We start from the raw sequence: 15,914 nt of genomic DNA, 5'->3' as shown, positions 1-15,914 counted from the left end.
ATATTCACAAAGAGTTTGTTAAGGCCTTATTGTGTGAACAAGGAGATATGATAGATTTCAAAATGCAAAAACTTGAAAACAGGAAGATAGCAGATCATAGCACAAGCAGATCTTTAATTAGTTTGCATTAAGTATTCTAAATAGGGACGATGAGTTTAAAACAATACAATTCCTCTCCTAATTTCTCTCTCCTCAGTCATTTGCAGGTTACAGAAACCAAAATAAAATAGGTTAATGGATTTATCAGAGAGGTTAAAAAAAAGTTAGTCTGCTAAAAGCACACCTTGTTTGAAAGAGTTCAAGGCAATGTGGGTCCTGGTTATTAGAACAAGAGAGCCTGGGTGAGATGTTATATGCAGCCAGCAGTGGTGTTACCATGGCAACCTCAAACCAAGCTCCAAGTTCTTAAAGCAACTGCCCATAGAAACTGTGTTACCACCAATTCTGCAATGCTTCCAATGACCCAAAATGGCTGCTGTCCCCAGAGAATTGGTATAGGAGATGATTTTACCCACACAGCATGCCTTGGGAGTTAACTTATGCAATGAAGCCTTGGAGGAAATAATCCCTTTGCTTCCTAGGGCATAAGTCTCAGGCATACTGTCACTTTGGAACCTAGCTTCCACATTTAGCCCTGCCTTCTCCACCTCTCCCTGGGTCACTTGCTTTACCTTATTTCTTCAAGAATATTCACATTATTCTATCACAGAAAAGTAAGAAATTCCTCAATTTGACTCATGCCACCCTTTTTAGTTCCTATGTGATTTCTGAATTTCTTTCTACAACACATGATCAGCTGTCTCCATTTCCTAACTTGAATAAACCTGGAAATGTAGTATACTCCTCATGGAAAACGCCCAGTGACCCTGCCGTCAATGCAGACAATCAATATATTCATCTGTCACACTCTGTCCCTGCTACCCCGATTTATTTTTCTTCTTAGTACACATTACTACCTGGCACTACACACACATACATACACACACACACACACATACACACACACACACACACACACACAAATTTTTTGTATGTTATTTAATTAAGCCCACATGAAAATAGGGTCTTTGCTCATTTTTGCTTATTGCTGTATCTCCAGAGCCTAGCATAGTACCTGGCATGCAGTAGACACTCAGGAAATATTTGTTGAAATAATTTATTAATGAATGAATAGAATTTATAAAACTTCAGAGATTGCAATTCAAAAACACTCACAAATTCAATGGTATGTATGCCTACTGAAGGCATTCATAGTTTCAAAACAAATAAAACAAAACAAAAATCCCATAATGAATTGGCCAAACAAAACACTCCTGGGGCAGGCTCTGGATTGATTCTCCTAGTATTATGTGGACGAGCTCCTGCTATAGAGCCAGTGAAATTTGCAATCACATTTTGTTATTTACTGTGTGATAATCTTAAGAAAGTTTCTTCAACATGTTGCCACAGCTATAAAACAGAGATAATAATTGTTCTGCCTTGGTGGGTAATGTGAAGATTAAACAAAGTAACATGTATAATTACGCAGTCAAGTGACTGATGCCTGGTAAATGTACCACTGGTATGAGCTATCATCATCACCATTATCCTTAAGGTCACTGATGACCTCCTTTTTTCTAAGCCTCATGGTTTTGTCTCAATCCTTAAACTCCTTTATGCTATGGTTGGTATTGTTGATCATGTATTTCTCTAAATCAGCACTTCCCAAAGGGCGATCTGTGGAAAGTTAATTCTTTGAGGATGTACACAGAATTTGTCAACATTGTTCAGTAAGATAAACACATCAACACTGTTCAGTAAGATAAACACATTATCAAGTTCATTGTGCTCCAGATTACAATAAAGGTAAAGAAAAGGTGCTATGGAGGTCCTTAAGCCAGCTTGCCTGGAGCAATTTAGGAGAGCTTCCAGAGCTTTTGGCGTGATTGGCTTGAATACGATGCTTAATGGTGAAACAACAGTAGCATTAAAATCAGAAACAAGGTAGAAATGCCACCATTACCAGTTTTATTTAACATTATTGGGCAAGTACTAATCAATGCCATTAGATAAAGGTGAAGTGAGGTATAAAAGTTAGAGAAGAGAGAAAATTATCATAGTGGATGGATAGTGGAAACTTAGCCTAGAAAATTGATAAGAAGGAATGAATAAATGAATGAAAGAAAAACAAGAAGAAAATTCAAGGAAAAAGGTGTCTAGTTTAAATTTTTTTTTTTTTTTCCGAGATGGAGTCTTGCTCTTTCGCCTAGGCTGGAGTGCAGTGATGCGGTGTCAGCTCACTGCAACCTCTGCCTCCTGGGTTTAAGCAATTCTCCTGCCTTAGCCTCCCAAGTAGCTGGGATTACAGGTGCACACCACCATGCCTGCCTAATTTATTTATTTATTTATTTGTATATTTAGTAGAGACGGGGTTTCACCATGTTGCCCAGGTTAGTCTTGAACTCCTGATCTGGTGATCCGCCCACCTCAGTCTCCCAAAGTGCTGGGATTACAGCTGTGAGCAACTGTGCCCAGCCAAAATTAATATTAAAAGATAAATATCTACCCTGTATACAATGAATTGGAATATGATGGGAAAAAATAAGCTCACTTCTTAGAGCAACATGAACTCAACAAGAGCTCTGAAAATCTACCTGAAAATACCTTCAAAATCCCCAAAAGACACAATAGAAGATTTCAACAGAAAAAAATAGTTTTATTTTGGATAAAAGGAAACAGTATTATAAAGACCTTAATTCCTCCAAATAAATTTACAAATGTAATGAAATCTCAATTAAAATATTAGTAACTTTTCTTTATATATTTATTTCTAGACCTGTCCAGGTGAAAATCACATGGAAAATAGCATGGCCAGCTTGCCAGGAAATTCCTGAAAAGCATTATAACTAGCTCAACTTTTCATTAAAATGCATGGCAAAGCTACAGTAAAAAGAGTTGTGCTGGTACAAGATTAGAGAGACAGAGAAATAAGAGCATATGGTCTAGAAATAGCCTAAATTATACAAATCAGTAGGTAAATCCTAGTTTAGTCAATACATTGTGTTGAGACATCTGATTTGGGGAAATTAAAAAAATAAAGCAGAATCTCTCTCTAACTCTTTACTCAGAATAAACTCAGAAGAAAGATTTAAATGCATAACATAAAACCTGAAAAAACTAGAATAAAGTAGGACAGATTTTCTAAAATAATATTCTTGGAATAAAGAATGCTTTCTGTGCAAGACACAATACCAGACACCATAAAAGAAAAACAAAATTTGTGAACATAAAGTTTTACAGAAGAAATGTAAATGCCTTTCAATGAAAAGGTGTTCAATCTCACTCATAACTGGAGAAACATAAAAATAAAGTACCATTTTGGCTTATTGGGTTGAAGAATGAAAATAGTTAAAACATAGTATTGACATGGATGCAGAAAAACAGACTCTGTCTTACACTGTTGGTGGTAAAGGATTCAACCTTGTTGTCATTAGCTATCAAAACCTATAAATGGACCTCCCTTTGATCCAGCAATTACAACCCTAGTAAGTTCTCTTACATAACCTTACCCATGTGCTCCAAGAGCTACATACAAGGATGTGGTAGAGGCATTCTTTGAAATACTATACAGCTATTAAAATGAATGAAAGTTCTTTGAAATAAATAAGGTGAAATAAGCAAAGTTGAGATTCCCTGTATATAGTACAGGCCCATTGTAGAATAACAAAAAATGTATATACTTCATACTTGCACAGTAAATATCTGAAAGGATACACAATAAACTATCATAGCAGTTATTTTTGGGGTATAGTGCTTGGGGTTGAAGTGGAATAAAGAGTCATCTTTCAATATACACTCACTTGAATGTACTGCACATACATGTTTCCTGTAGAGCATCACTGTGTTTGCAAAGAGAAAACTAGCACACACAAACATTAAGAATTTTTTTCTACCTCAAATTATTTTTCCCCTTAAAATGTTTCAAATACAGCCTACAGATATATGAAATGTGGGCTGTCTTCATGAGAAGCATCTAAGGCATGGATAACAATGGAATATTTCTGCAAGTACGTATACTTACCCCTTCACAAGTATCATAAACCTAGCTAAATTCATTCCTTCATCTATTCACCCATAAAATAATATTGCAGTCTTACTGAGTCCCAGGCATCATCCTAGGTGCTGTGATATAGGTGAATATAACTAAGTCCTCATGAAGCTTACATTTTTATGGAGGAAAAAAAACAAATAAAGGAATAAATATTAATATTAAGTGATTATGAACTATTAAGGAAATATTAAGTGCTATGAAGATAAACAAAGCAGAGTAAGGGGAGAGTAAGCCATGGAGGTGGGGAGTGCTCTTTTACACAGGGTCATCAGTGAATGCATCTGAGAGGTGACATTAAAGCAGAGATCTTAATGAAGTAAGGAAGTGAGCCATGCAAGTATCTGGGGAAGATAGGAAAAAGGCTGATGTGCTCAAAGAACAATAAGGCTGGCACAGACAAAGGGAAATTAGTGAGGAGATGAGACTGGAAAAGTAAGAAGAGACTAAGTGACAGAGTGTCTTGTAGACCACAGCAAGACTCTAGGTTTTGGTCTAAGTATGATAGGGGCTACTGGAGGCTTATAAGTAGGGGAGTGATTCATCTTATTTTAACTTATTAAAAGATCATCCTGGTTTCTGTGAGGAAAGCAGACTGTAGTGGGGCAAAAGGGGAAGGAAGCACAGAGACTAGTAAAGAGGCAGATATCTCTGGCCAAGAGATCATGGTGGCTTGGACAAAGGCAAAAGACCACAATGGCTTGGGTGGGGATAACTGTGGTTGCAGTTGTTGTGGGAAGCCGTGAGATACAGAACGCATTTTGAGGCTACAGCCAATAGGATTTGCTGCTGGAATGGATGTGGTGTATGACAAAAAGAGAGGAACCAAGAATGGATCTAAGCTTTTTAACCTGAGCAACTGGTTAAATGGTGGTACCCTTTATTAAGTTGGAAACAGCCAGGGGAAGAAGAGTTATGGGGAAATATCAAGTGTCTTGTTTTAGATGCATTAATCTTGAGATGTATAAATGAGCTAAACGTGTGTTATGAAAAAATAGAAATGTGTTATAAATCTTTGCATCCCTAGGATGGAGCTTGCACGTTGCGGTGCCCAAATGCTTGTTGGAATGAATAGAAGAACCATATACTAAGAAAACAATTTCATGCTTATGTGGATGAGGGCAACAGGGAAGTTTCTAATGCTACGTAGATTACATTTATTTCAAGCAATTAAGAAACATTGACAAGGATAGGGTGCCATGTCATTTTAATGCCTAAGTCAGCCAGCAGATTCTAAATACCGCTAGCACATTTTCTGATCTTTGAACCAGCATTGTGCTCTTTGGCAGAAGACAACAGAGAATATCAATGTACATGCAAACTTGCCCTTGATACATAAAACCATTCCTATCTATCTATCTATCTATCTATCTAATCTATACCTATGCCCATCTGCATTTTGTACTTCCTTTCAGATACGTAATTCTCTGCTTTTGGAAAGGCCAAATCTTCTAATCCCTTTGAGAGGCTAAAAAACATAGGGCTGTCTCAAGTAATAAACAGATGAAAGCTAACAATTAACTTCAATTTGCCCTGAATTCAATAGACTGGTTGTCTAGACAGTCCTAATTTATTTGATTATTGTTCAGCATTCATCTTCACTTTAGATAAAAGGATCTCACTCAAGTTAGGGTATGCAATTACCCCTTAATTTGTTATTTGCCCCATTCTTTCATTGAAACTTAAAATACACCAGGGACACTCCATATTGCTGTCCTTGGACTCTGCACACTAGGATGGCCTGTAGTTCCCTAAATGTTTTATGGAACATGAGTCCTCAAGAAAGATGCTCTGGGGAGAAGTATCAATGTTCATGGAAGTTGGGACACCACACACTGTTTCCCCTTCTGGGAAATGCCTGGTGCACGCTGGCATATGGTCCTGAAAAGTCCTGCAGCAAAAAGACCCATTTAACTCAGCATTTATCCACCCTCTGCTTTTTAAAAAAATGTATACCTGAAAACACACTTTAGGAAAGCTTGTTTAATCTCTTATAAGATTGATTGCTCAAATAGCATAATAAACTCCCAAAGGCAAGGTCCTAGGTGAACAATGCCTAGAGCACAAGCTGAGCGTGTTGGCGCAAGGTTTTAGTGTAGCTATGGTGTACACTCTGATGCCTGCCTAGTTCTTTCTCTTTATTCCTGAAAGTGACATCTTTCTTCAACTTTGATATTCATCATCACCTAGGAATTGTACAGAGTACACTGCATGATATATTAAGTTAATTATTATTCAGTGAAGTGGTCTCTGGCCAACAGAATTCTTACATAACTGCACATTTGGACTCTTGGACTGAACACTCCAAGGACAATAAAAAGTATAGTCAAATATCAACTCATATTGCCTCATTTTTGAGGCAATCAGATTTCATCAGATTTTCGAAGAAGCATTTCATTTTTGAGGCAATATGCCCAAAGCAGAAAAGCAGAGAGCAAATCCCACAAATTTTACCCAAGGCATATAGTGATGCACAATTGACAAATATTTACTGAATGAATGAACAGACACATACAAGCAAGAAAATGGTCTTCAACTTAGGCCACAGCTCCAAGCTAACTCATTTAATCTGGAAATGGTCACCTTAAAGGTCATCTTCATTACATTTCAGAATTTGTCCAAAATCTATGACACTTCTGTCAAGTATTACTTCCTCCATGAAATCCTTTCCTTGTCACTTTCTCCAGGTGGAATTAACTCCTCCCTTCTCTGTGCTGACAGTGGACCTCTGAACCAATTTCAGGTATGAAAAGCATTTCAGGCTCATAGCTGTAACCCCTGTGACACAGAGGTTACATAGAGTCTATTCCTCACACAAGTCACTGAATAGACGATGGGCTAATGATACTTTAAATAAACAATCTTTGAAAACTACTATAAGAAATCATCTTAACCACCACAGCCTTCCATTTCCTTCACCAATGTTTTCTCCCAAATTCTTTCTTTTCAAAACATGTCAAGTTCACTTCTCTAGTTATCATGGACCTAATATAGCAAATGTAGGTGCCTTCGTTTCCAGCCTGAATGTTTTGACTCTTCATCATGGTCTATTTAAAATTTCATTACTAGTAACTGTCTAATGATGTAATGAATCCTCTGAAATATTTTTCACCACTTTCATGAAGCCTCAGTATCAGCTAAAAATAATTAGACTACTAGGACAGTGACACAGAAGAGGTTTCCAGAACACTGGCCTGGTGCAGGGGAGAAAACATCTATGTGTAAAATATGCTTTTTTGGGTGAAAAGGTCCAATAGCTTTCATCAGATTTTCCAAGAGACATTTGGTCCAAAAGGTCAAGAATCACTGATCTAAACTATCCCAACAATCTCTACATATCCTAAATGTACTAGGAATGGACTTTCCAAAAAGGAAATAGATTTGTCATATGAAAGTCATTTTACCTAATAGGGTGCCCCATATTTTTAAATTTAAATGTTCAGAACGCAATAACATTCCCTGTGATATCTTATATAAATTTCTGTCAAGCAGTAGTCACTATGCTTTAGAGCATCAACCTTCAAAGTAAAACAATAGTAAGGTTTACTGCAGATCTATGGATAAGCTGACAAAGCAAGTCCAGTGAGGTGAGGTACAGAAAGAGCACTGTCCTGGAAGTCAGTATTTTATGCATCCAAGGACAAGTTATATAGCTAAGAATTTTTGCGGCATTTGGTAATTCCCTTGACCCCTCTGAGCCTCTGTTTCAGTCCCTTTGGGCTCTTATAGGCCACTATTCTATAACCCTTGGACATGGTTAATATATAATTACTTCAACTCTTAAAGTTTATCATCTGTTTTTTATGTTCTTAAGACTTTTATCTGATCAATCAATTAAATATTGTTAATGAGTGTGCTTTGTTTACTTTGGCCTAGCAACAACTAGAAAAGGGTTTTTCAAGAAGTCTCAGAGAATCCATGGGGAAAGTGTGAATGAGCACCTGTGGAGAGACCCAGGCCCTGATGTAAGTTTGTGAAGAATGTCAGTATGAGAGATAATGCAAACTCTTCCCAGAATAAAGCATAGAAGAAAAAAACGTTGAGGACGGTCCAAGAAAGAAAACTAAAGAGACGGATCTTCATGAAATTGACTAATTACTAAAAATCCATACCAGAAGATATATCACATATAACTTAATCCAACTTCTTGGATGACAAAACCACAGTTCAAAGACTTTAAATTTCCCTAATACACAATGATAGATGGCAACATAACAAGAAATAGATTGTTTGAAGGAAAATACAAATTGCTGGTAAAAATATAAAATATTTGTCATGATAAAGGAGGAGAAACAGTCCCAACAATCAATTTGTCTCAAATGCTCACAACATTTAGAAAACGTTTTGATTCAATTTTGAAGTTCTGATTACTCAAAATTAAAATGAAAAAAAAAAAAAGCACCTATCATTATGAAATCTATACATCTCATACATACAAGTATATTCCTTAACAACTATTTATCAGGTGTCTACACTTTCTAAATCACAGGGCTGGGCAACCTGTATGTAATATAAAACTAGAATACAACCTTAGTCTTTCTGAGTACACTTGAATGCAAATACTGCAAGATTTTTCATAGGTTAAAATATTTCTATGCCACAACTACACAAAGATTGTGACCCAATATTCACCAATAATGGTGTTCCATGTTTCTTTTCTCCATTATTCGTCTCTGTAATGTATGCAATTATGCTCTACCTAGATCTATTGTTAAATACATGTTTCACAATAGCTGAGGATTATGTAACAATTCAAATCAGTTAGTATTGACTAAATGCTAAAATTTCCCATTAAATGAAGAAACACTGTATTCACCCAGGACAATCCAGCGTTATGACTAAGGCATTTTCACTGTGCACTTGCTAACCATTTGCAGCTCACACAGGAACAAAAATCATGGGTAGACGTGGCACACTGGGGTCATCTCAATAGCTACCAGGATCACATCCCTAGAGGCATAGGAAACAACTACTGTCATTCCCTGGAACTCTCGCCATTGGGAAATTAAGCACTGCTCATGTCTGGCTTACCCTCATGACTGTATCTGTATTCCTCTAGTATCTCCTGTATGGTATGTCTTTTTTCCATCCTCTTATTTCTACCTGTTAAAATTCTACTTATCTCTCAAGATTCCTGCACTTTGTTCATATTCATAACATTAGTATTTATCTCACTGCATTGATATTTATCTCACTATATTCCTATCAATTATTATCTCACTGTATTCATGTCAATTATTCACCCACTTGACTACTTCTTCCAGAAGATAGAAGTACCTTATATACAGGGATGCTACTTACTCATCTTTATATACCTCTTTCTTTCCCCATGATCTGGTCCCTGCTTAGTATATGGGTAGAGGCTCCTGAAATGCTTAAACAAGACCAGGAGCCAGAGCTACCTCTACCTGTAATGAGTTGCTTTGAGAGATCGAGCATTTCCTGTCCTTAAATGCGTTCAAAGCTACAGCCATCTGGGCCTAATCACCAGAGAGGTGCTGTCAAGAAGATTAAAATCTTAGGTGATTAGACTAGATTGCCTTTTAAAACCCCTTTGACCCAAAGACTCAAATTCCAAACAGACTCATGAAGGAAGTATACATTGTCCCCTGGAGGTGGGCTTTTTTCTTGTTTCCTTTTTTTCTCTACTAAAGAGAGCCATTTCAGAAATTCTCAGTTGAGGGCACATTTTAAAATCTTCCACCGCTAGTTTTCTGTCATTTATTGTATCTGTGGCAGCTCATGAGTAAGAACTAGCACCTGAATTCAGTGACTGAGCCATTATCCTTAAAATCAAATCATGAAATAAGAGATAGAAAACAAGTGTAAATTGTTTGTTAAGTACAGATTACAAGCTCTACAAGAGGAGAGAAAAATCAATGGGAGCCAGAGTGATCAAGGAAAGGATCTTCAGCCAAGTGTTGAAGGATAGATAGAATATAAATGTAAGAGAAAAGCACTTCCATGTTAAGATCGAAACAGAAGAGGCATGAAGGGACAAAATAAAGGTAGTGTAGCCTGAGGACACGAGGCAGTGAGACTAAAGCTCAAACCCATGTTGGAAAAGAGTAGGAAATGCTACTTGTCACGATGCGGGGCGGGGTAGGGAGGTGTTTGAGAGATTGCTGATAGGCGAGCACTGAAGGCCCCGAGTAGAGGGGCAAGGTGATGAAAGAAGTGTTTAAGAAAAATCAAGTCTGGGAGAACATGCATGCAGGAGGGACATAAAGGGAGAGACATTATTGTAAAGGGTGACCACTGGGAAGGGGGTCATAACCAGGTAGCTTCAGGGGTCAAGAGCTTTTGCAATAACATTGATGGAACCTGGAGGCCATTATCTTAAGTGAAACAACTCAGAAAAAGAAAGTCAAATACCATATGTTCTCACTTACAAGTGGGAGCTATGTAATGTGCACATACAGACATAGAGGTATGGAATAACAGACATTGGTGACTGGAAGGGTGTGGGGGCAGGAGGAAGGTGGATGATGAGAAATTACCTAATGGGTACAATGTACATTATTCACATTATGAATATACTAAAAGCCCAGACTTCGCCACTACGCAATCTATCCATGTAACAAAATTGCAGGTGTATGCCTTACATTTATACAAAAATTTTTTTCAAAAAGAGTCTGTCCTGGTGATGGGGGGAGGGAGGTCATCATAGAGAAAGGAGAAGAGAGATAGCCCCAAAGAAGAGTGAGAAGGATCTGCTAAAAGGGTGCAGAAGATAAAAGAAAAGATTATGTCAAAAATTATAGAAGGGATGGTAGTGCTAAGAACAGAGTCAAGGAACTGAGGAAAAGAAGCTGGACTGGCTAGCACAGTAGCTATGGTACATGTTGAACCTGAAGTGTTCAATCGTGAAATACCCAGGAGCAGATAAACTATGGGACAGTTCAGGGAAAGAAGAGGATTCAAATGAGAGACTTGAGAGTTTTCTACAGATAAGGGACAGCTGAAGTCCTAGGATGAGAAAGAGAGGGAGAGAGTACCTAAGAACCCCAAAGTGATGAACAGTGGAACCTTTCAAAACCAGATGCTTGCAAGAATATGAGCACAATGAAAGGGATGGAAAAGCAGCAGTCGGTATGGGATAAAAATTCAGGATCCAATAGCATCGCAGAAAACATGAAAGGAGTTTCAAAAAGGAAATGGTGATAGATGATGAATAGTTAAGGACCAGAGCATTTTAAAGATATCACTAGACCAACAAATCAGCAGGGTTATTTCCCCTCTCAACTATTAACATACTATATATAATTATTTAATTGGTGGTTAGGCAGATAAAAAGAGTTTGTGGTTGTAAGACATAGTCTATTTTATGTTTTATAATGACAAAAAAAGGAGATACATCAAGATGCTGTTATTCTCTGTGTAGAGAGATTAAAAAATAATGTTGCTAATATGGATCAATTCTGAGTAATGTCACTTAGAATATGTACTCTTCTAGGAGCTATATAATAGAAATAACACTGCTGATGCTATGGATTGGTGATGTATTATGAATGTGTGGGTAACCTATCAAAGCATGCAAGTCCTAACGAAAGTGATAAAGAACATCCAAAAGCATATAAAACTGCCACAGGGACTATTAAGTAATTCATGGGATACTGCCAAGCACACACAAAAATGGTATGTTTCTGAATTCACAAGAATGCTTGGGAAGTGATGCTTCTCACCCGCTCATGAAACACTCAGTTGATGTCCAGGATCTAACATGAGCCACACTTGCAACTACTTTTATTTCAGTTGTGAACCATCTGGGAAGGTACCACAGATAGAAAGCAATGTTTCTGGTCAGTCTGAGTATTAAAATCACTCAGATCTGACTGATGGAGATGACATTAGAGGAAGCCAAGTGCTTTTTCCAGTGTCACTGAAGCTGGCCTCTGGAATAGGGGTGTAAACTACTGTGTAAGAAACGCCCCAAATGGAAATAAATTAATAATTAAGAGTGACCATGGACAGATTCAGGTTTTGTGGGACCTACAACTTATATAAGTTGGGTAACCTCTCTAAGAAATAAGAAAGCAAAATTGCAAATACAGGACTGAGTATGAAACTGGTTATTTATTTAGAATGAGAACCGAAGAGACCTACAGTTATAAGACCATAAAGCATAAAGTTTATCAGCTACGTGGTGATTTCACCTCTGCTAATGACCAAGTATTGAGCATAAAGTATAAAAAGGGAGGAAGAGCAGGTAATCAGGCAGAGGAAATATACAAAAACAACGCTCCTTAAGGAATTCTGGAGACCGAACAAGAAAAAGACTAAGAATAAAATCCCAGAAAGAACTCTGAATTGCAGAATACAGATGGTATGGAGATGCGAGAGGACCCAGAACCCCTCCTCAATGTATATAACACATTGCCATCACATTTATTTTCCAGGATCTACAACCATATTGCTTTTAGGAGGCTTGCCTAGTGGGACCAGATTTTGGGAAACAGCAGCACACTTCATTGCAGGTACTCAACAAGTGCTTTTTGAATGAATAAACAAATACATAAATACATAAAGAGAAGGTGAAATACTCCTTTTTCTTACTCTCCACCAGGAGCTGCTTTCTTCTGATGCTCCAACATACATGTATGTTTTTGCTGGTACTGGCTGGAACTGTCAAAGCAACAGTTCATGCCAATCTTTTCTCTTGGCCTGTTCAGGATAAAGAGGTGACTGTTTATCCTGAACAGGCCAAGTCAAAAGCTGTCTCTACACAACATTAGTTTGTAAGCATGTTCAGCGTCTCCTCGAAAGATTTATATATAAAAATGGCTACTGTGGGGCCACTCTACTTACTCCCTCCCATCATCTTTCTCTTTCTGAATCAGACCCTGCAGGGATAACTCAGAAATTATTAACACCTAGTGGGGGCAGGATAGGTCAGTGTGGTATTCTAGCCAGGGCTGAAAGGTAACAAAATTCCTAAATTTCTAACATTTTACCAATGATGGCAACATAGGTGACAATTAATATATCAATCATGATGAGGCTTCCAGGAAGATATTGAAAAGCCTCATGCACCACTCACTTGGTTAGCCACAAATCCAAGCCTGGACCAGGGGAACCCTGGCCTACCAACTGGCTCATGAAGACAAGATTCAGGTGGTGGTACCTCTTAGTGAAAGAAGGAAGGAGGATACAACGGCACTCAGCCCCTGCTTCATAAAGGGATTCTCTTTGGATAATAAATGCCCTACACCTTCCTGCAAGTTCATATATATATATATATATATATATATATATATACACACAAAGTTCATATATATACACAAAGTTCATATATATACACAAACACACATACACACACACACACAGGAATAGTTTAAGAGCTCACTCCCTCTTCCCCTCTTTTTCTACCTTTTCTTAAAGGAGTCTACCTCCTTCCTCTTCACCCACTAAATTTTCCAGGGAAAATAGAGAAGAGCAGGGCTGGAATAACACTACTGCTCCCTCAATACTACAGAAATCTGTATCCTGATGTTCTGTTTAGGGCAAAGGATATGAAATCAGTGAGGCAAAGCAGCCACCTCAGGAATTAGTACTGCAGGTCTTAAATGGGAGAAAATCGTTCAGCCACTTCCAAGCTAGGTGATTCGACCTCAAGAGAGTTATTGAAACTCCCCAGACCTCAGTTTCTTGGTTTTGCAAAACGGGGATGAATTTAGTTCCCACCTCACAGGACTGTTGAGGACTGAGAAAATCCACGTAAAGCGCTAAATATAACTGCACAGCAAGAGCTGATTAAATATTAGTATTTAATAGTAGTAGTAGTAAAATTATTGTGTCTGACTCCCCCAATCACACCACCAGCAAAACTGGCACAACCCCCACTCCCACCTCGCAGGATATGGGGCCGAGCCATGGCTACACTACACTCTCGCATGCATGAGAGACCCCCAAACGCCACAAGCGCTACTACAGGTTCCCTACCCCTGACTGGCCATGACCCCCCAGGCCACCGCTACGGTCCACACTGACCTGAAATGCCACCTCCGATCACGACCACGTCGAACATGTGGCCCGCGATACTCGCCTTCTCTTGATTCTCCATGCTTTGGCTGACACTCTCCTGGGTCGGAGGCACAGGAGTGCGGACGGCAAAGGGTGGGAAGGACCCTTCTACCAACTCCCCGGGGAGCCCGGGGCGGAGCCGATCCTTCTTTTGATACCCGGGGGGAGCCGGGCACTGTGGGCGGGGCGAACCCTTTTGCTGATACTCCGGGAGCGCCCAGGGGCGGAGCTGATCTTTCAGCTGATACCCGGGGGGAGCTGGGCACTGAGAGCGGGGCGGACTCTTGTACTGACACTCTGCGAGAGTTATTAGGTTTAGAATGTCCTTGTGTCAGCAGTTGGAAAGGATTACTGGGTGCAGGAGATTCTTGTATTGAACCCCGCGGAGTGTGAGGCACTGAGGTGGGGGTAGACGCCTGCCTTGACACTTGGGGGATGTTATGGGGTGCAGGAGGTGCTTGTGGCGACACTGGGGAGATGTTATCCGGTAGAGGTGGTCCTGGTACCAAACCCCAGGGGAAGTTGGGCACTGAGGATGTGGCAGACCCTTGTACTGACACTCGGGGGGTGTTACTGGGTGTAGGAGGTGCTTGTATTGACACTTGCGAAAGGTCACTGGGTATAGGAGGTCCTCGTACAAATATCCAAGTGTAGCCGGGCACTGAGGTCAGGATGGAATCAGGGGGCAGGTTGGGTACTTTTACCGAATCCCGTGGGGGGCTGAACCCTGAAGAGAAGACAGACCCTTGCAATGACTCGTGGGGGGAGTTAATGGGCGGGGTAGGCCCTGTTACTAGTACCCAGGGAATGCCGGTGTCCTGGCTGGAGGCTGTGGAGGCCACATCGGAGGAGTTCGAGCGGGTGGTAGACTCGGGGATCCGACTGCTCGGGTTGTAAGCGCTGAAACCCCGGAGGCCACTCTTGTAGTCGGAGTCCATACTTTCGCTAAGACCGGGGGTGCTGATTCGGGAGGGTATGCTGGAGGTCCAGGAGGCGGCCTCGGCCGCTGAGGACGTGCTCCACTGGGAAATGGCTAGCGGATCCGAGACGGACCGCCACTCAGAAAGGACGCTCCATTCGGACGAGTTGTACGAGGTGTCGTTCAAGTTGGAGGCCGGGTTCGGGACCTGGGAAGTTGTGCCCCCGGCTTCGGGCGGGCCCTCCGCCTCGCGCCTGGTGCCGGTGCCAGTGCCGGTAGTGGTGCCAGTGCCGGTAGTGGTGCCAGTGGCGGTAGTTGTGCCAGTGCCGGTAGTGGTGCCAGTGCCGGTGCCGATGCCGCCGGGGGAGGAGGCTGAGGCGTTTGTGCTCATGCTTCTGGAGCGCGCTGGGCGCTGGGGGCGGTGTTCTGCTTCCCGCAGCTCTTCTCCAGTCGGGCTGTTCCGGGTACCCACTCTTGGAGGCCAGCCCCGGGCGCCGGGCCCACTCAGGGGCGGGGAGATGTGGCTGTACGCCGGTCTGGCCCCGCCTTCCAGGCCTGCCTGCCGCTCGCGCTGGAAGCCCGGCCAATAGGCGTGGCCGGGCGATGCCACTGCAGGCGGGGGGCGCGGTTGCCTGGCGAGAGTGGCGGAGTGGATGTGGGTGTAGCCGCGTAGTGTCTCAACCTAGTGCTTTCATTCTTTGCTTTTAACTGAAAGCTATCTGGGCAAGAGAACTTAAGAAAGCAGATATGTGAAGGAGGCTGAGCCGGGCAGGATCTCAGGATCGCAGGGTGCTTCCCCACTTGGTCTGGCGCCTTTGTGACGTCATGTAGTGCCCGTCGAGGTCTGCGCAGCCTCCAGCCCGCACTAGGTTGAGGGCGGGGCGG

The 15,914-nt window shown here is 40.8% G+C and overlaps 1 protein-coding gene across 1 annotated transcript in view; it reads right to left on the bottom strand.

Moving 5' to 3' along the window:
- The window catches only part of LOC108527371 (proline-rich protein 36-like), a 57,889-nt gene extending 42,033 nt beyond the window's left edge, over window positions 1-15,856 (bottom strand). The window contains exons 1-2 of the mRNA XM_017868614.1: window positions 15,831-15,856; window positions 14,078-15,661 (exon numbers count right to left, since the gene is read on the bottom strand). Coding sequence (XP_017724103.1) covers window positions 14,078-15,661; window positions 15,831-15,856 — 1,610 coding nt within the window. The remainder of the gene's footprint in view (window positions 1-14,077; window positions 15,662-15,830) is intronic.
- Between the last annotated feature and the right edge of the window lie 58 nt (window positions 15,857-15,914).

This window comes from Rhinopithecus bieti, unplaced genomic scaffold (genome assembly GCF_001698545.2).
Source record: "Rhinopithecus bieti isolate Rb0 unplaced genomic scaffold, ASM169854v2 scaffold_4906, whole genome shotgun sequence".
Taxonomy (NCBI): Eukaryota; Metazoa; Chordata; class Mammalia; order Primates; family Cercopithecidae; genus Rhinopithecus; species Rhinopithecus bieti.
Note: the sequence above shows the minus strand (reverse complement) of the source record. Positions and strands in the feature narration are given on the sequence as shown.